The 12386-nt window shown below is 56.5% G+C and overlaps 1 protein-coding gene across 1 annotated transcript; it reads left to right on the top strand.

Annotated features, from left to right (window-relative positions):
- The first annotated feature begins 8469 nt into the window (after positions 1-8469).
- LOC100223676 (GTP-binding protein Rhes-like) lies at positions 8470-11782 on the top strand. The gene has a single exon (XM_032751673.3). It carries the CDS (start codon positions 10599-10601, stop codon positions 11223-11225), a length of 627 nt encoding a protein of 208 aa, XP_032607564.1. The 5' UTR covers positions 8470-10598; the 3' UTR covers positions 11226-11782.
- The last annotated feature ends 604 nt before the right edge of the window (positions 11783-12386 follow it).

The raw sequence follows: 12386 nt of genomic DNA, 5'->3' as shown, positions 1-12386 counted from the left end.
GCACATCTGGCTGTGCCAGGTCACCCCGCACCGCTGGCGCTGTCGCACGGCTCGGGGACAAAGCCTCGCCTTTGTTCGCTGCTCTTTGGGCATCACAGCGGGCTGGGCACCGGGGGGTGGCAGCTCCGGAGCATGAGCTCGGTTTGTCTCCCTGCTAAACCCTTCCTGGAGATGTCAGCTGCCAGAACGTGTCATTTCTGCTTCACGGCGCGGCTGCGACAGTGACAAACAGCAGCATCCTCAAGGAGCGGCTCGGGCTGGGCGGCTCCTCTGTGAAACGAGCCGGGCTGGGCTCCCGGGGTCCTGCCCTGCCATCCTCCCGGGATCCTGCCCCCTCCACATCCCGGGATCCTGCCCCTGCCACCCTCCCGGGATCCTGCCCCCTCCATGTCCCGGAATGTTCCCTGCCCCCCTCCACGTCCCGGGATGCTCCATCTCATCTCCACATCCCGGGATGCTCCCTTAGTATCTCCAAAAACCGGGATGCTCCTTCTCCCTCTCCACATCCCAGGATGCTCCCTGTCCTCTCCACACCCCGGGGCGCTCCCTGTCCCCTCCACACCCCGGGGTGCTCCCTGTCCCCCTCCCGGGCTCCAGGGACTCCCAGCACATCGCCCTGGGACACAGGATGGTACTGGAAGGGACTGGGTTTCTCCTCTCCGTGCAATGGGCAGGCTGGAATGGCAGAGTCAGCTCTGGGAAATGAAATCCTGGGGGGTTCTATCTGTTGTATATGTATTTATTGTGCTCACGAGGTTCTTTCTCCCTGTCCATGCCAAGAAAATGCTTCCCCAGTGTGAGCCTGCCCCCAGAGCCCCCAGCACAACCCCTCTTTCTGGAATCACAGGCTGGTTTGGGTGGGAGGGAATCTCAAAGTTCATTGAGATCCAGCCTGCTGCCAAGAGCAGAAACACCTTCCACAGAGCAGGTTACTCAGAGGTTGCTCCTGGAATTTGCCTCTCTGATCCTCCCCAGGCTGGAGCAGATTTCCCAGAGGTGCCAGTGCTGAGTGTGGGCCAGGGGATCAGTACAGAGCCGGTCCAGCAGGTCACCCCTGCTCCCCCCAGCAGGTCTGAGGGGTCAGACATCCCTGAGGGATCTTGGGGGGCAGTGAGGAATATTGAGGGGCAGTGGGGTCCAGCTCCTGGGGACTTGTCTCCACTGCAGCCCAGACAACAGCTGGCATTCTGCAGCTTTCACTTCAACCTGCAGAGAAGCTGCTGCAGGAGGGGGAGGCACAACAGTGCTTTGCCCTCCTTGCCTCAGTTTACCTTGTGGAGACAAATCTCAGCTCTGTGCCCATGCAGAGGTTTGCCATTGCCCTCAGAGGGGTTTTTAGCAGCTCCCTGCCCAGCCTGCAGCACTCGGCCAGAGGGATGGAGCTGAGGAACTGGAGGGATTGATTGTTGATTTTCCCTTCCCACATTCCTGCTGTGAGAGCAGAAGGAACTTGGCCAGCGCCAGCACCAGGAGCCACATCCATCAGCAGTGGGTAAACAGAGCCAATTGTTCCCAGCCCTGCAGGAAGGGACAGGAGGGGAGCACGGAGCACCCACACGGGTCACTGCACCAGGAAAACACTGCAGGAACATTGGGAGGGCCTGGCTGACCCACAGCCCCACTTGGGACGTGGGAAGAGGTCTCCAGGTGCTGGTGTTAGAGCAGCATCCCCTCCCCTCATGGTGCCACTTGGGGTGATGTGGCCGTGAGAGAAACGAGACCCAAATTTCAGCACAAAGCAGCTGCACAGGGTAACCACCCCAGCCAATCTCTGTTTCACAGCTCTGCTGCAGAAGGCTGATGGAAGTGCACGTCATTCCCATCTTCAGAGCCAGGGAAGAGCCCCAGAGCTGTGCTCAGGCACTGGGAACAGCTCTGATGCAGCTCGCAGCCGTTCCCTCCATGCTGGAGCCCAGCACATCCCTCTGGCTGCCCTGGCTGGCTCCAGACCCTGGCAGGGGCTCAGAGACCTTGACAAGAAGTCAAAAACACCTGTGGCTTCGATTTTAGCCCATGGAAAAAGCTGCCAATTTTGTACGAGGAATTACAATCCACAAGGGTTTGAGTAGTGTGATATTTGAACTAACACAGGGTGGAAAAGTAGAATTTTGGGGTTTTTAGAATGTAATTCAGGGGTACAAGATGGAGGAATCTGGGCGTGTCTTAGCCTTCTTTCCTTTCTTCTTGTCTTCCATGTCTTGCTGGCATAGTGACACTTTTCTATTGGTTTAGGATAGGGACACACTGTCCAGCATAGATTTTAGGTATTGGTAATAAATTTTAAACATAGTATATGTTTAAAACTTTTGATCTAAAAGGTAAACACTGCCTGAGAGGGCACACTGAATGTTATGGCCTCCTTGCAAGCCAGAGAGAAACTGTTCTAGATAAGAAGAAATAAACAACCTTGAAAACACAATCGGAAACATTCCAAGACTCCTCATTTGACTGCATTCGGGCTGGGGAAGCAAAGACTCTTTTGGATCTCTCCTGGGGTCACCCTGACCTCAGGAACCCTGAGAGAGAAATCCACACCTCCAGCCCTGCAGGGAGGGGACCCCGAGCCCCCATTTCCTGCAATGCCCCCAGGCTGGCAATGTCCCCTGCTCGCCAACCCCCTCCTGCAAATGTGACTCTGGTTCTTCATCTTTTAGCCCCAGAACATCACCTGCTCAACCTGATCTCGTGGGTGGCCATGGCAGGAGGTTGGAACGAGATGGTCTGTAAAGTTCCTACCCACCCAACTCAATCTTTAACCCCCTGGTTCTGTGATTCCGTGGGTCTGTGATTCTGTGGGCACTCCTGGCTCAGCTGGCAGCCTGTCCTGCTGGGGACAGTCCCTGATGTCTCTGCTCACAGAGGGACGTCCTTGCTCAGTTCCCAGTCACAGGAGGGGACTGGAGCAGGTTTCCAGGTGACAGCAGTGTCCTGCAAACCTGAGACATGGCTCAGCTCATCCTTCAGGGCAGGGACAGCCCCAACCCCAGGCAGGCAGGGCAAGGTGCCATTTCTGGCACCACCACGCAAAAACCTGGGGAAAACAAAAGCTCCAGAGCTTTGTGCATGCCAGAAGTCAGGAGCCAGCTTGGAGCTGGGCGTGCAGGGGCTCAGCAGGGTGGTGCCCCTGGGCACAGCCAGGCCTGGCTGCTGCTGATCTCCCGTGACAGAAATATGTCACAAACATGAGATGTCCTGACAGGCGGCGGCTGCGCCGGAGCCCCCGGCAGAGGCTGCGGAGCCGCCACGGCGCTGCCCAGCGGGGCTGTCAGGAGCTCTTAGGGTGACAGTGGCTCCATGGAGGGGCTGCTGGGGACTGGGGGTGGGCAGAAATTTCCTCCTCTGAACCCAAAATTGGAGAGGTTTGGGGGGGGGGCAGAAATTTCCTCCTCTGAACCCAAAATTGGAGAGGTTTTAGGGGTGGGCGGAAATTTCCTCCTCTGAACTCAAAAGAGGAGAGATTTGGGGGGTGGGCAGAAATTTCCTTCTCTGAACCCAAAATTGGAGAGGTTTTGGGGGTGATCAGAAATTTCCTCCTCTGAACCCAAAATTGGAGAGGTTTTGGGGGTGGGCAGAGGTTTCCTCCTCTGAACCTAAAATTGGAGAGGTTTTGGGGGTGGGCAGAGGTTTCCTCCTCTGAACTCAAAATTGGAGAGGTTTTGGGGGTGGGCAGAGGTTTCCTCCTCTGAACCCAAAATTGGAGAGGTTTTAGGGGCAGCCAGACCGAAATGCTGAGACTCCACAGCTGAAGAAGCAGTCAAAGAGCTGCCACCCTGTTCTCCACACTGTGAGGCCTGGCACATTCCCAGGGAGCATCAAACTCGCTGTAAAATGAATGCAAGCTTCATTTTATTCTAACCTTGCTTTTGGCTAGATCCGTCCTTTGCTCCTGCCCTGAGAAGGAAGGAGCAGTTTGACCGTGAATGTGTCTGTGGCAGTAATCAGCTCAGATCCAGGACAGACTGAGGTCACTTCTGCCCCATCATGTGAAGTTTATTTGGTTATTTAAGGACAAGAAGTCACTGGGGAAAGAGTTGGGAGCTGTGCATGAAAGCCCAGGGAGTCGAGGCCATGCAGTGAGAGGGAAGGGCCCCCACGGGCAGTGACAGCAGCCCTGGGCAGGCAGAGCACTGGGGGATGTTTACAAAATGACATTTTCATACACTCTGCAAAGGAAAAAAAAAAAGAAGCAGTTTGTTTTCAGGGTGTCTGGCTGGCTTTGCATGGCATGGAGCAGGGCCCCAGCAGGACGTGGGCAGGGGCACAGCCCGGCTGCTGGAGCTGGGCTGAGCCGTGGGGATGGGAGCAGTGTCCCTGACAGTATCAGTGACAGCCTGGCAGAGAGGGCTCCTGGCTCAGTCCAGGCTGCAGAGCACTTTGGATGAGTGAAGAACCACTTCTGTGCTCCTATCTCCCAAATCTGGGGTGTTGGGCATCTCCTGCCAGCACCAGACCCCCCTGCACCTTGTGTTAATGCCGTGGATCTGCTGAAGGTCCCATGTCCTTCTGACACTCCTCTCCTGTCACCCCATATCACCCAAGGGAAAGCTGTGCTGGTGGCCTGAAGAGAGCTCTTTTCTCCAGCCAATAATCCAGCCAGAGCAAGATAAGAGATGTTGTAGAAACTCCTCTGAGCCTGAGAACAGCTACACTAAATCCCTTTAGTCCCAGTGAGGTATTTGTTTACGGGGAGACCGGGTTTTGTTACCCGAGGTGGCTCAGAACAGGCTGTCCGTGGTTCCCTGCCCTGCTGGGCTCAGGGAAGGCTCCCAACCCCAAGTGCCACGGAGGAGATCATCTGGAGGAGGGACGAGGGGCAGAGCACCCATGCCAGGGCCAGCTCTGAGTGCCCCTGTGCCTGAAAGTGGTGCCAGAGCTGTGACCTGCTGAGCTCCTGGGCTGGTGGCAGCATGGGTGACACTGATCTCCACGAGCAGCAGGATGTGCCACGAGGATTCAGCTCCCCGAAGTGCTGAGTGATGCCAGCAGGGATCTCCTCCTTCAGGGAGGACCCCAAATCCAGCCCTCACCCATCCCAAGCAGCTCCTCTGAGCCCAGGTGGCACGGGGCTCACCGGGCAGGAGTTTGTGTCACCCCCTCCAGGGCCAGCACCCCCGGTGCCCCCCGAGCAGGGCTGTCCCCCGGGAGTGGCAGGTGTCCCTTGGTGGCCCCAGCAGAGCCGGAGCAGGGTCTGTGCTGTTCCAGGCACGTATGGCTGATCCATCTATGCATCCGGGAGGGCTGCGGCCCCTCCGAGCTCGGATTTCTCCTCTCACCTGTCGCTGAATAAAGGCCATTATTTGGATTTAATCTCCGGAGAGGCAGGTTTAACCCTCTCGGGTGCAGCTCGTCCCCACACAGGGTAGGACCTGAATCGCTGACCCTGTCTCCTCCTCAAACAGCCCAGGCTGGCCCTTTGCTCTCCCACACCAGGCAGCAGCTTCTCCTCCTCTCCTGTTTTCCCCTGGCTCCCACCCAGGGCTCATTCCAGGTGGAAAATGTCAAAGAAGTGTTTTTAGTTCAAAAAGGACAGGGAGATGTGGGAATGCAGAGCTTCCCTCTGTCTGCCCTGGCAGGTCTGGGACCCTGGCAGGGGTCAGGAACCCCCTGGACAGAGCCCCCAGAGACACTGTCTGTGATCTCTGTCCATGGAAAAGAGTTTTCAATCTTACAGGATGAATTACAAGCTCTGAGTGTTTGATATGAGTAATAATTAAGTGTGGCACGGGTGCAAAAGTAAAATTTTTGGATTCTAGATGAGGGGTCCAAAGGGGACAAGATGGAGGAAATTGGGTGTGCCTTGTCCTTTTCCTCCTTCTTCATGCCCTCCATGTTTCACTGTGGTGTTGGCATTTTTCTATTAGTTTAAGCTAGAGACACGGTGTTTAATGTAGATGATAGATATTGGCACGTTATTGTAAATACAATACACGTAATTTCTAATATATAATGTTTATAACATCCCACTGAGGGCAGAGCCCCACACGCTGCCCTGCAAGACAAACCTACGGCAGGGCAGCAAAACATGTTAGAGATAAGCAAGAATAAACAACCTTAAAAACAACACAAACAAATTATAACTTCTTCTTTGACAACGGGGAAAAAAACCAAAAACTTTCTACAATGTCAAAATCATCAATACCCACAAATTCCAACAAGCCTGGAGAAAAGGAGACTCAGGGGTGACCTTGTCATTCTCCACAGCTCCTGAAAGGTGCCTGTGCTCAGGTGGGGTTGGGCTCTTTCTCCAGGCAGCACTGACAGAACCAGAGGCCAAAGACTCAAGCTGTGTTAGGGGAAATATAGGTTGGATATTAGGAAAAAGGTTTTTACAGAAAGGTGATAAAGTTCTGGAATGGCTGCCCGGGGAGGTGGGGGAGTCACCATCCCTGGGTGTGTTTAAACCAGACTGGATGTGCCAGGGTTGAGTTGAGGTGTTGGGGCTGGGTTGGACCTGATGATCTTGAGGGTCTCCTCCAGCCCAGTGATTCTGTGAATTCTGTGATTCTGTGATTCTGTGAATTCTCCAAGAGGAGAAGCAAAGGCAGGGGCACAACTGAGTGGGGTGGGAGCACGCACCCCACTGTGCTCACTGCCTGTGTGCTGCTGTGGGGTGCAAAGGCTGCTGAGGCACTGCAGCAGGACTCATTGCAGGACTCAGCCCTGCAGCAGCTCCAGCAGCTGGCTCGGGCTCCTGAACGCCCCACAGTGCTGCAGACTGCTCACCAGCACAGTCACAGTGGTGCTTCACTGCCTGCCAGCAATGGGCCGGGCTCTGTCACCCCTGTGTGACCAGTGGGGCTGATCTGGGCCACCGTGCCCAGGGCTGGAGCAGTGCCCAGCACCAGCAGCTCTGGTGCTGAGAACATCAGAGCTGCTGCTCCCTCTGAGCCAGGACAGCCGAGCAGCGAGGCAGGAGCTCCCCAAAGCACATCCAGGCACAGCACGGGCTGTCCCTAAGGGTGCAAACTCTTTCTCCCATCTAGGAGCAGCAGCAGAGCTGGGGAGCACTTGGCCAGTGGAAAGGGGAGCTGTGCTCTGCTGGCTTTCCCCTCACTCAATCACTTCCAGGCACCAGACGTGAGCTGAAAAGCGAGACAAAAGTTAATGTTTGTAAAAGGTGTCACAAACGTTGCCAGGACATCAGGATGTTTTCTGGGAGAGCCTCACTCACACCTCTCCAGCTCTCTGGAGCTCTGTGGGCTGGTGCAGGGACAGAAGAAGCACCACACTGGCAAACAGCCCTGTGAGGGGAGCAGGTCCAGGGTTTCTCCTGGACTGAGCGCTGTTGGCTTTTCCCAGGGGTTCAGCCCTTCCCCTGTGCCCGTGCTCCCTGGCCCCTGCACCAGCACATGGTGGGGAGCAGCAGCCCACACGCCATTTCCCGGCCTTCTGACCCAAACTGCCCTCTCCTGACTGCCAAGGGCTGCCCAGCTTCGCTCAGGCTGGGCCCATCCAGCACCCAGGCTTGGCTGATGGCTCTGCCTGAGCCCAGCACTGACTGGGACCCTGGGGACCATCCCTCTCCCCCCCCTGCCCCGTGGCTGTCAGCCCTGCAGAGGGTTGGCTTTTTTGGGGTAAGGATGACCACAAACATTTCCAGGCACCCTTTGCTCCAGACCTGCCTGTGAGCCCCAAACCCACCCCACACCTCAGCCCTGCTCCATCCCAGCTCCTGCCCAACGCTGCTGTCATCCCTTCACCCTTCCTGCCACTGCCTGCCCTCCTCCCTGCCCTGCTCCCGGCTCCTTTCCCCCCCTGCTCCCTTGCAGGCAGGTTGCTGCCTCCCTCCCTCCTTCCCTCTGTCCCTGGGGCGTCACGGTCCCTCTCCCGTGGGGACAGCCCAGGGCACGCTCTGGCTCAGCACTGGCAGAGGTTTGCCCCTGGCACGCTCCAGTTCCTGCGGGTGCAGAATGTGCCCTGGCTGCAGGATCCAAACTCCACCTGCATTACAAAATGCCACAGATGGCTCCTGGGCACTCCCACGAGCCATCTCAGCCCCACTGGGCAGGACACAGGGCATTTCTGGGGGCTCACCCATCACTGTCCCCATCTCCAAGTGCCTGTAAATAGAAGTCTTTCCCTGGGGGAAACACAGACTGAAAGAAATTTTTTTTTTTTTTTTTGGGGCAATACTTGACCCAAGCTGGCCAGCCTTGAAAAATTCAGAATTTAGGGACATTACTGTGAGCACAAAGGGCTGCAGTGGAAAACAAGTCACTGTGTTCATCCTTCCCTGCTCAGTCCCCCGTGCTTTGCTTTCCTTGCTGTCAGGGGCCATAAGCTCATAGGGAACGAGCTATCCATGCAAAAGGCCTTTGGAAATATTCATTGCTCATCTCCTAACAAGATTACCCTGAAATCCTCCATTGCTCTGAGGGAGATTTAAAACCTCTCAGGCTCTCGGTAACCATAGCAGCACAGATGTGAGAGCTGAGGGGAGACAAGTGATGTGAAAAGCCACGGGGGCTGCAGAGCCCGGCTCTGTGTGCCAGGGTGTGACTGTGCCCACAGTGCCACAGCTCTTTGTCTCAGAGCCCAGGCTGGCCCTGACCCTGCCACACCTGGCAGGACACTTCCACCCCTGCAGGAATGACCCAGACCAAGGGCAGTGTGGTGATGTGACCCGGTCCTGGCTCCCACAGTGCCAGGGTCCCCTTCCCAAGCCTGGCTTTGGGAGCCCTCCGTGGATGGCACTGCTGCCTGGCATCCTTCCCTGGGTGCCAGCAATAAAGGGGATGGTTTAGCATCAGGATGGGGTGCTTGGAGCCTGGGGTTCCCATTCCCTCCTGCCATGGGTTCCTCCTTCACCCCGGGCATCCTTTCTGCAGCTGTGAGAGAGATGCTGGGTGTTGTGAGATTGAACAGATCCATGTTTTGAGGCCCTCTGGAATGAAATGCTGGGAAAACGAGCAGCAGCACGGGCACCACAGCCCCCCAGCACATCCTGAGAGCCTGCAGAGTTCTGCTGTAGCAGCTGGAAGGGACTGTGGGAAACCCTTTCCATCTCTCTTGAAAGCCAAACACAAACAGGCATTAACCAAATTCTTTCTTATTTAAAGAAAATAGGGGTTTGACTTTGAAAAGCTTCCAAGGGCTGGCTTGAGATTACTTGTTCTGCCCTGCTGCCTTCAGTTCCTCATCTCCACTGCCACCAAACCCCCATCACTGCTTCCTTCATGCACCCTCTGCTCATCCAGCCCTTCTCCTGGTTTTCAGCCTGCCATCAAATCTTCTGCATCCCCAGCTCCTTCCAGCTCCCACAGCTCAGTCCTTGACATTGGGGATCTCCTCATGGCTCAGGAAGCGTCCCCAGAAAGATCTTCATGTTGTGAGGGAAGGTGCAGCCCCAGGGGCACTGAACTCTCAGTCCTGCTGGGGACCCAACCTTTCCCTTCTCCCAGGGCAGGACTCTGCTCTTCCTGATATAATCTCTTGGCTTCCTGATAATAAAATTAGCTGGGAAAGCTCCTAACATGGCTAAAATGTACGATAACTGGAGAATTAAAAGGCAGGAATAATTCCAGTGAAAAGGGTTTTGGAATCAACAGAACATATTCATCCAGAACTGAATTCTGAACTGATACTTTGCTATGGAAGGAAAACCTGTGATAGAGCCCCAAAACCCCACACATCCACAAACACAGGTGAGAAACTTATTTGAACTTCTGTGCAAGCTCCCTTTGTGTTTGCACTTTGCATGAATCAGCTTCTGAGACAGCTCCAGCACGGGATGGAAGGTGAGTGCTGAGCAAACACACCTGGATGGGGCAGCCTGAAGCTCCAGAGCAACCCCACTCCTGGGTCAGGGCTGCTGCTCCCCGTGGCTGCCGGCATCTGCTCCCGGAGAGCGCCGTGCATCGTCTTCACGGAGATTTTATTTCCCCCTGTGGTTAAATATTTCACAAAAATCACTGGTAACTGACAGCTGAATGAGGAGGTTATGACAGATGGGAGAGCTTATTTTCCCCCTCCAGCCAAATATTTCATCGCTTCACTGGAGGCTTGGGCACGTTCGCAGCGACTCTGTCTGCAAAGGAGTGCCCAGCCCTGGGCAGGCGCAGGAAACGCCGCAGGTGCCGCTGTCCAGCGCCTGGCCACGAGCCACGCCAAGGGTGGGGATGGCCACGGAGTGTCCCCCTGCCAGCGAGGCCAGGCCAAGCAGCTCCTGGCTCTGTGGGGAGCTGGCGGTGCTGGACAGCCGCGGTGCTGCCGGCTCCCCGCGCTCCCGGCAGCGATGCAGCGCTGCAGGGCTGGAGTGGCTTTCCAGGACTGAACTCTGCGGATTGGCCCGGAGCACCCCGCTCTCCTCCCTCCCTGCCCTCCCTCCTCCAGCACCCACAACCCACAGAGATTGGACAGCTTGGTGCCACATGGCAGAGAGGAACCAGCATAAAAAAATGAGCCGGGCTCGGGGGTTGTAGAGTCCGCGGCAAAGCAGGCGGGAGAAGTTTGCGGAGCGGTGGCACCAACATTCCCCGGCTGCGCTGAGTCAGTGCAGGGAGGACAGACAGACGGACACACACCGGGGCTGCAGTCACCCAGGGACACCTGCGGGGTGAGCACCAGCTGCGGAGCATCCTGTCCCCTCCGTGCCAGCCATGTCCCTGGTGGGGAAGGAGAAGAACCACGTCCGGTTGGTTTTCCTGGGAGCCGCCGGCGTGGGCAAGACCTCACTCATCCGCCGCTTCCTGATGGACACCTTCGAGCCCAAGCACCGGCGCACGGTGGAGGAGCTGCACAGCAAGGAGTACGAGGTGTGCGGGGCCACGGTCAAGGTGGAGATCCTGGACACCAGCGGCAGCTACTCCTTCCCGGCCATGAGGAAGCTCTCCATCCAGAACAGCGACGCCTTCGCCCTGGTCTACGCCGTGGATGACGCCGAGTCCTTCGAGAGCGTCAAGAGCCTGCGGGAGGAGATCCTGGAGGTGAAGGAGGACAAGTTCCCTCCCATCGTGGTGGTGGGCAACAAGGCGGAGAGCGGCGGCGAGCGGCAGGTGCCGGCGGAGGACGCGCTGTCGCTGGTGGAGCTGGACTGGAACAGCCGCTTCGTGGAGACGTCGGCCAAGGACAACGAGAACGTCCTGGAGGTGTTCAGGGAGCTGCTGCAGCAGGCCAACCTGCCCAGCAGGCTCAGCCCCGCACTCTGCAAGAGGAGGGAGACGCTGCCCAAGGAGCAGGCGCTCAGGCCGCCCATGAACAAGACCAACAGCTGCTCCGTGTGCTGAGCGGCCGCCCGGGGCCCGGGGAAGGCACCGGCACCGGCTGGAAACTCAGGTGGGCTGGGTGGGAGAGGCACTGCCTCGGCCAAAACCTCCCCTGCTGCCTCCCACCCCTCCCCTCCTCTTCCCCACCCAGCCCACAGGAGCGGAGGGTTGGCGAGAAGGTGGGATGCCGGATGGGTGTGGGGAATTCCCAAAAAAGCAGGAGGCTCACCTGGGGAGCAGCCGTGGGTCAGCCAGGGCGCTGAGGGGGAGCTGGCAGGCACAGGCAGGGGGGACCAACGCCAGGGCTCTGGCAGATGTGGGCACCAGCCCTGCCAGCGCTGCTGTCCCAGGACGCTCAGCTCTGGTGTCACCTCATCCCAAGCACCTCCAACCTCCTGGCACGGCTCTGGCACCCACAGCACATCCAGTGTCCGAGCAGTCCCGAGTCTGTACCTGCTGTAGAGCATGTGATAGGTTGGTCTGTGCATCAGTTTGGTTTTCTCTGTTCTCTTTCTGTTTGAGTTGTTTGGTTTTTTTTAAGCATTCCCAATAAATTGTTGCAAAGTGGAGCTGGAAAATGTCTCGGTTTCTTTCTCCTGTATTTCAGGTGCTGCAGTGCTTGCTATCAGTGTTTTATCTTCTTATCACTGCATTTTGCCTTCCCTCCTCTGTGCTCCAGCCTCATGTGGAGTATCCTGGCACTGGAAGAGCCTCCCCTGGCACTGCCAGGACATTCAGGGTTATAATTTTTCTAATAATTTACCCACACTGAAGTTTTTACCAGGCAGCAGAGACCAAGAATAAAACACCTTCTCACCTCTGAGTGCAGAAAATAACACCCATCCATTAAAAGGCAGCTGATCCACTGAAATAAAAACACAAACATGTTAAAAGGAGATAATAAACGGCACAGGGGGAGGCACAGAAGAGCTGTGTTTGCTGTTCTGAGTGTGCCCTGAACTGATTTACCCTCCCCTCACACAGCCCAGCCTGGCTGTAATGAGCACTTAACCTCAGCAGCCACACACACACACACCAGAAATAGAGATATCAAAGCTTGATGGATTAAAGAGTCACCCCCAGATCCTGACCCTGATGGGCAGTCTGGGGTCTTTCAGAAGCCCAGCACTACAGGATGGTGGCTCCCTGGTCAGCTGGGGAGGCACCTGGGCATTCCAGCCC

The sequence above is a fragment of the Taeniopygia guttata genome, chromosome 18 (genome assembly GCF_048771995.1).
Source record: "Taeniopygia guttata chromosome 18, bTaeGut7.mat, whole genome shotgun sequence".
NCBI classification, from domain to species: Eukaryota; Metazoa; Chordata; class Aves; order Passeriformes; family Estrildidae; genus Taeniopygia; species Taeniopygia guttata.
This window is presented reverse-complemented; position numbering and strand designations above follow the sequence as displayed.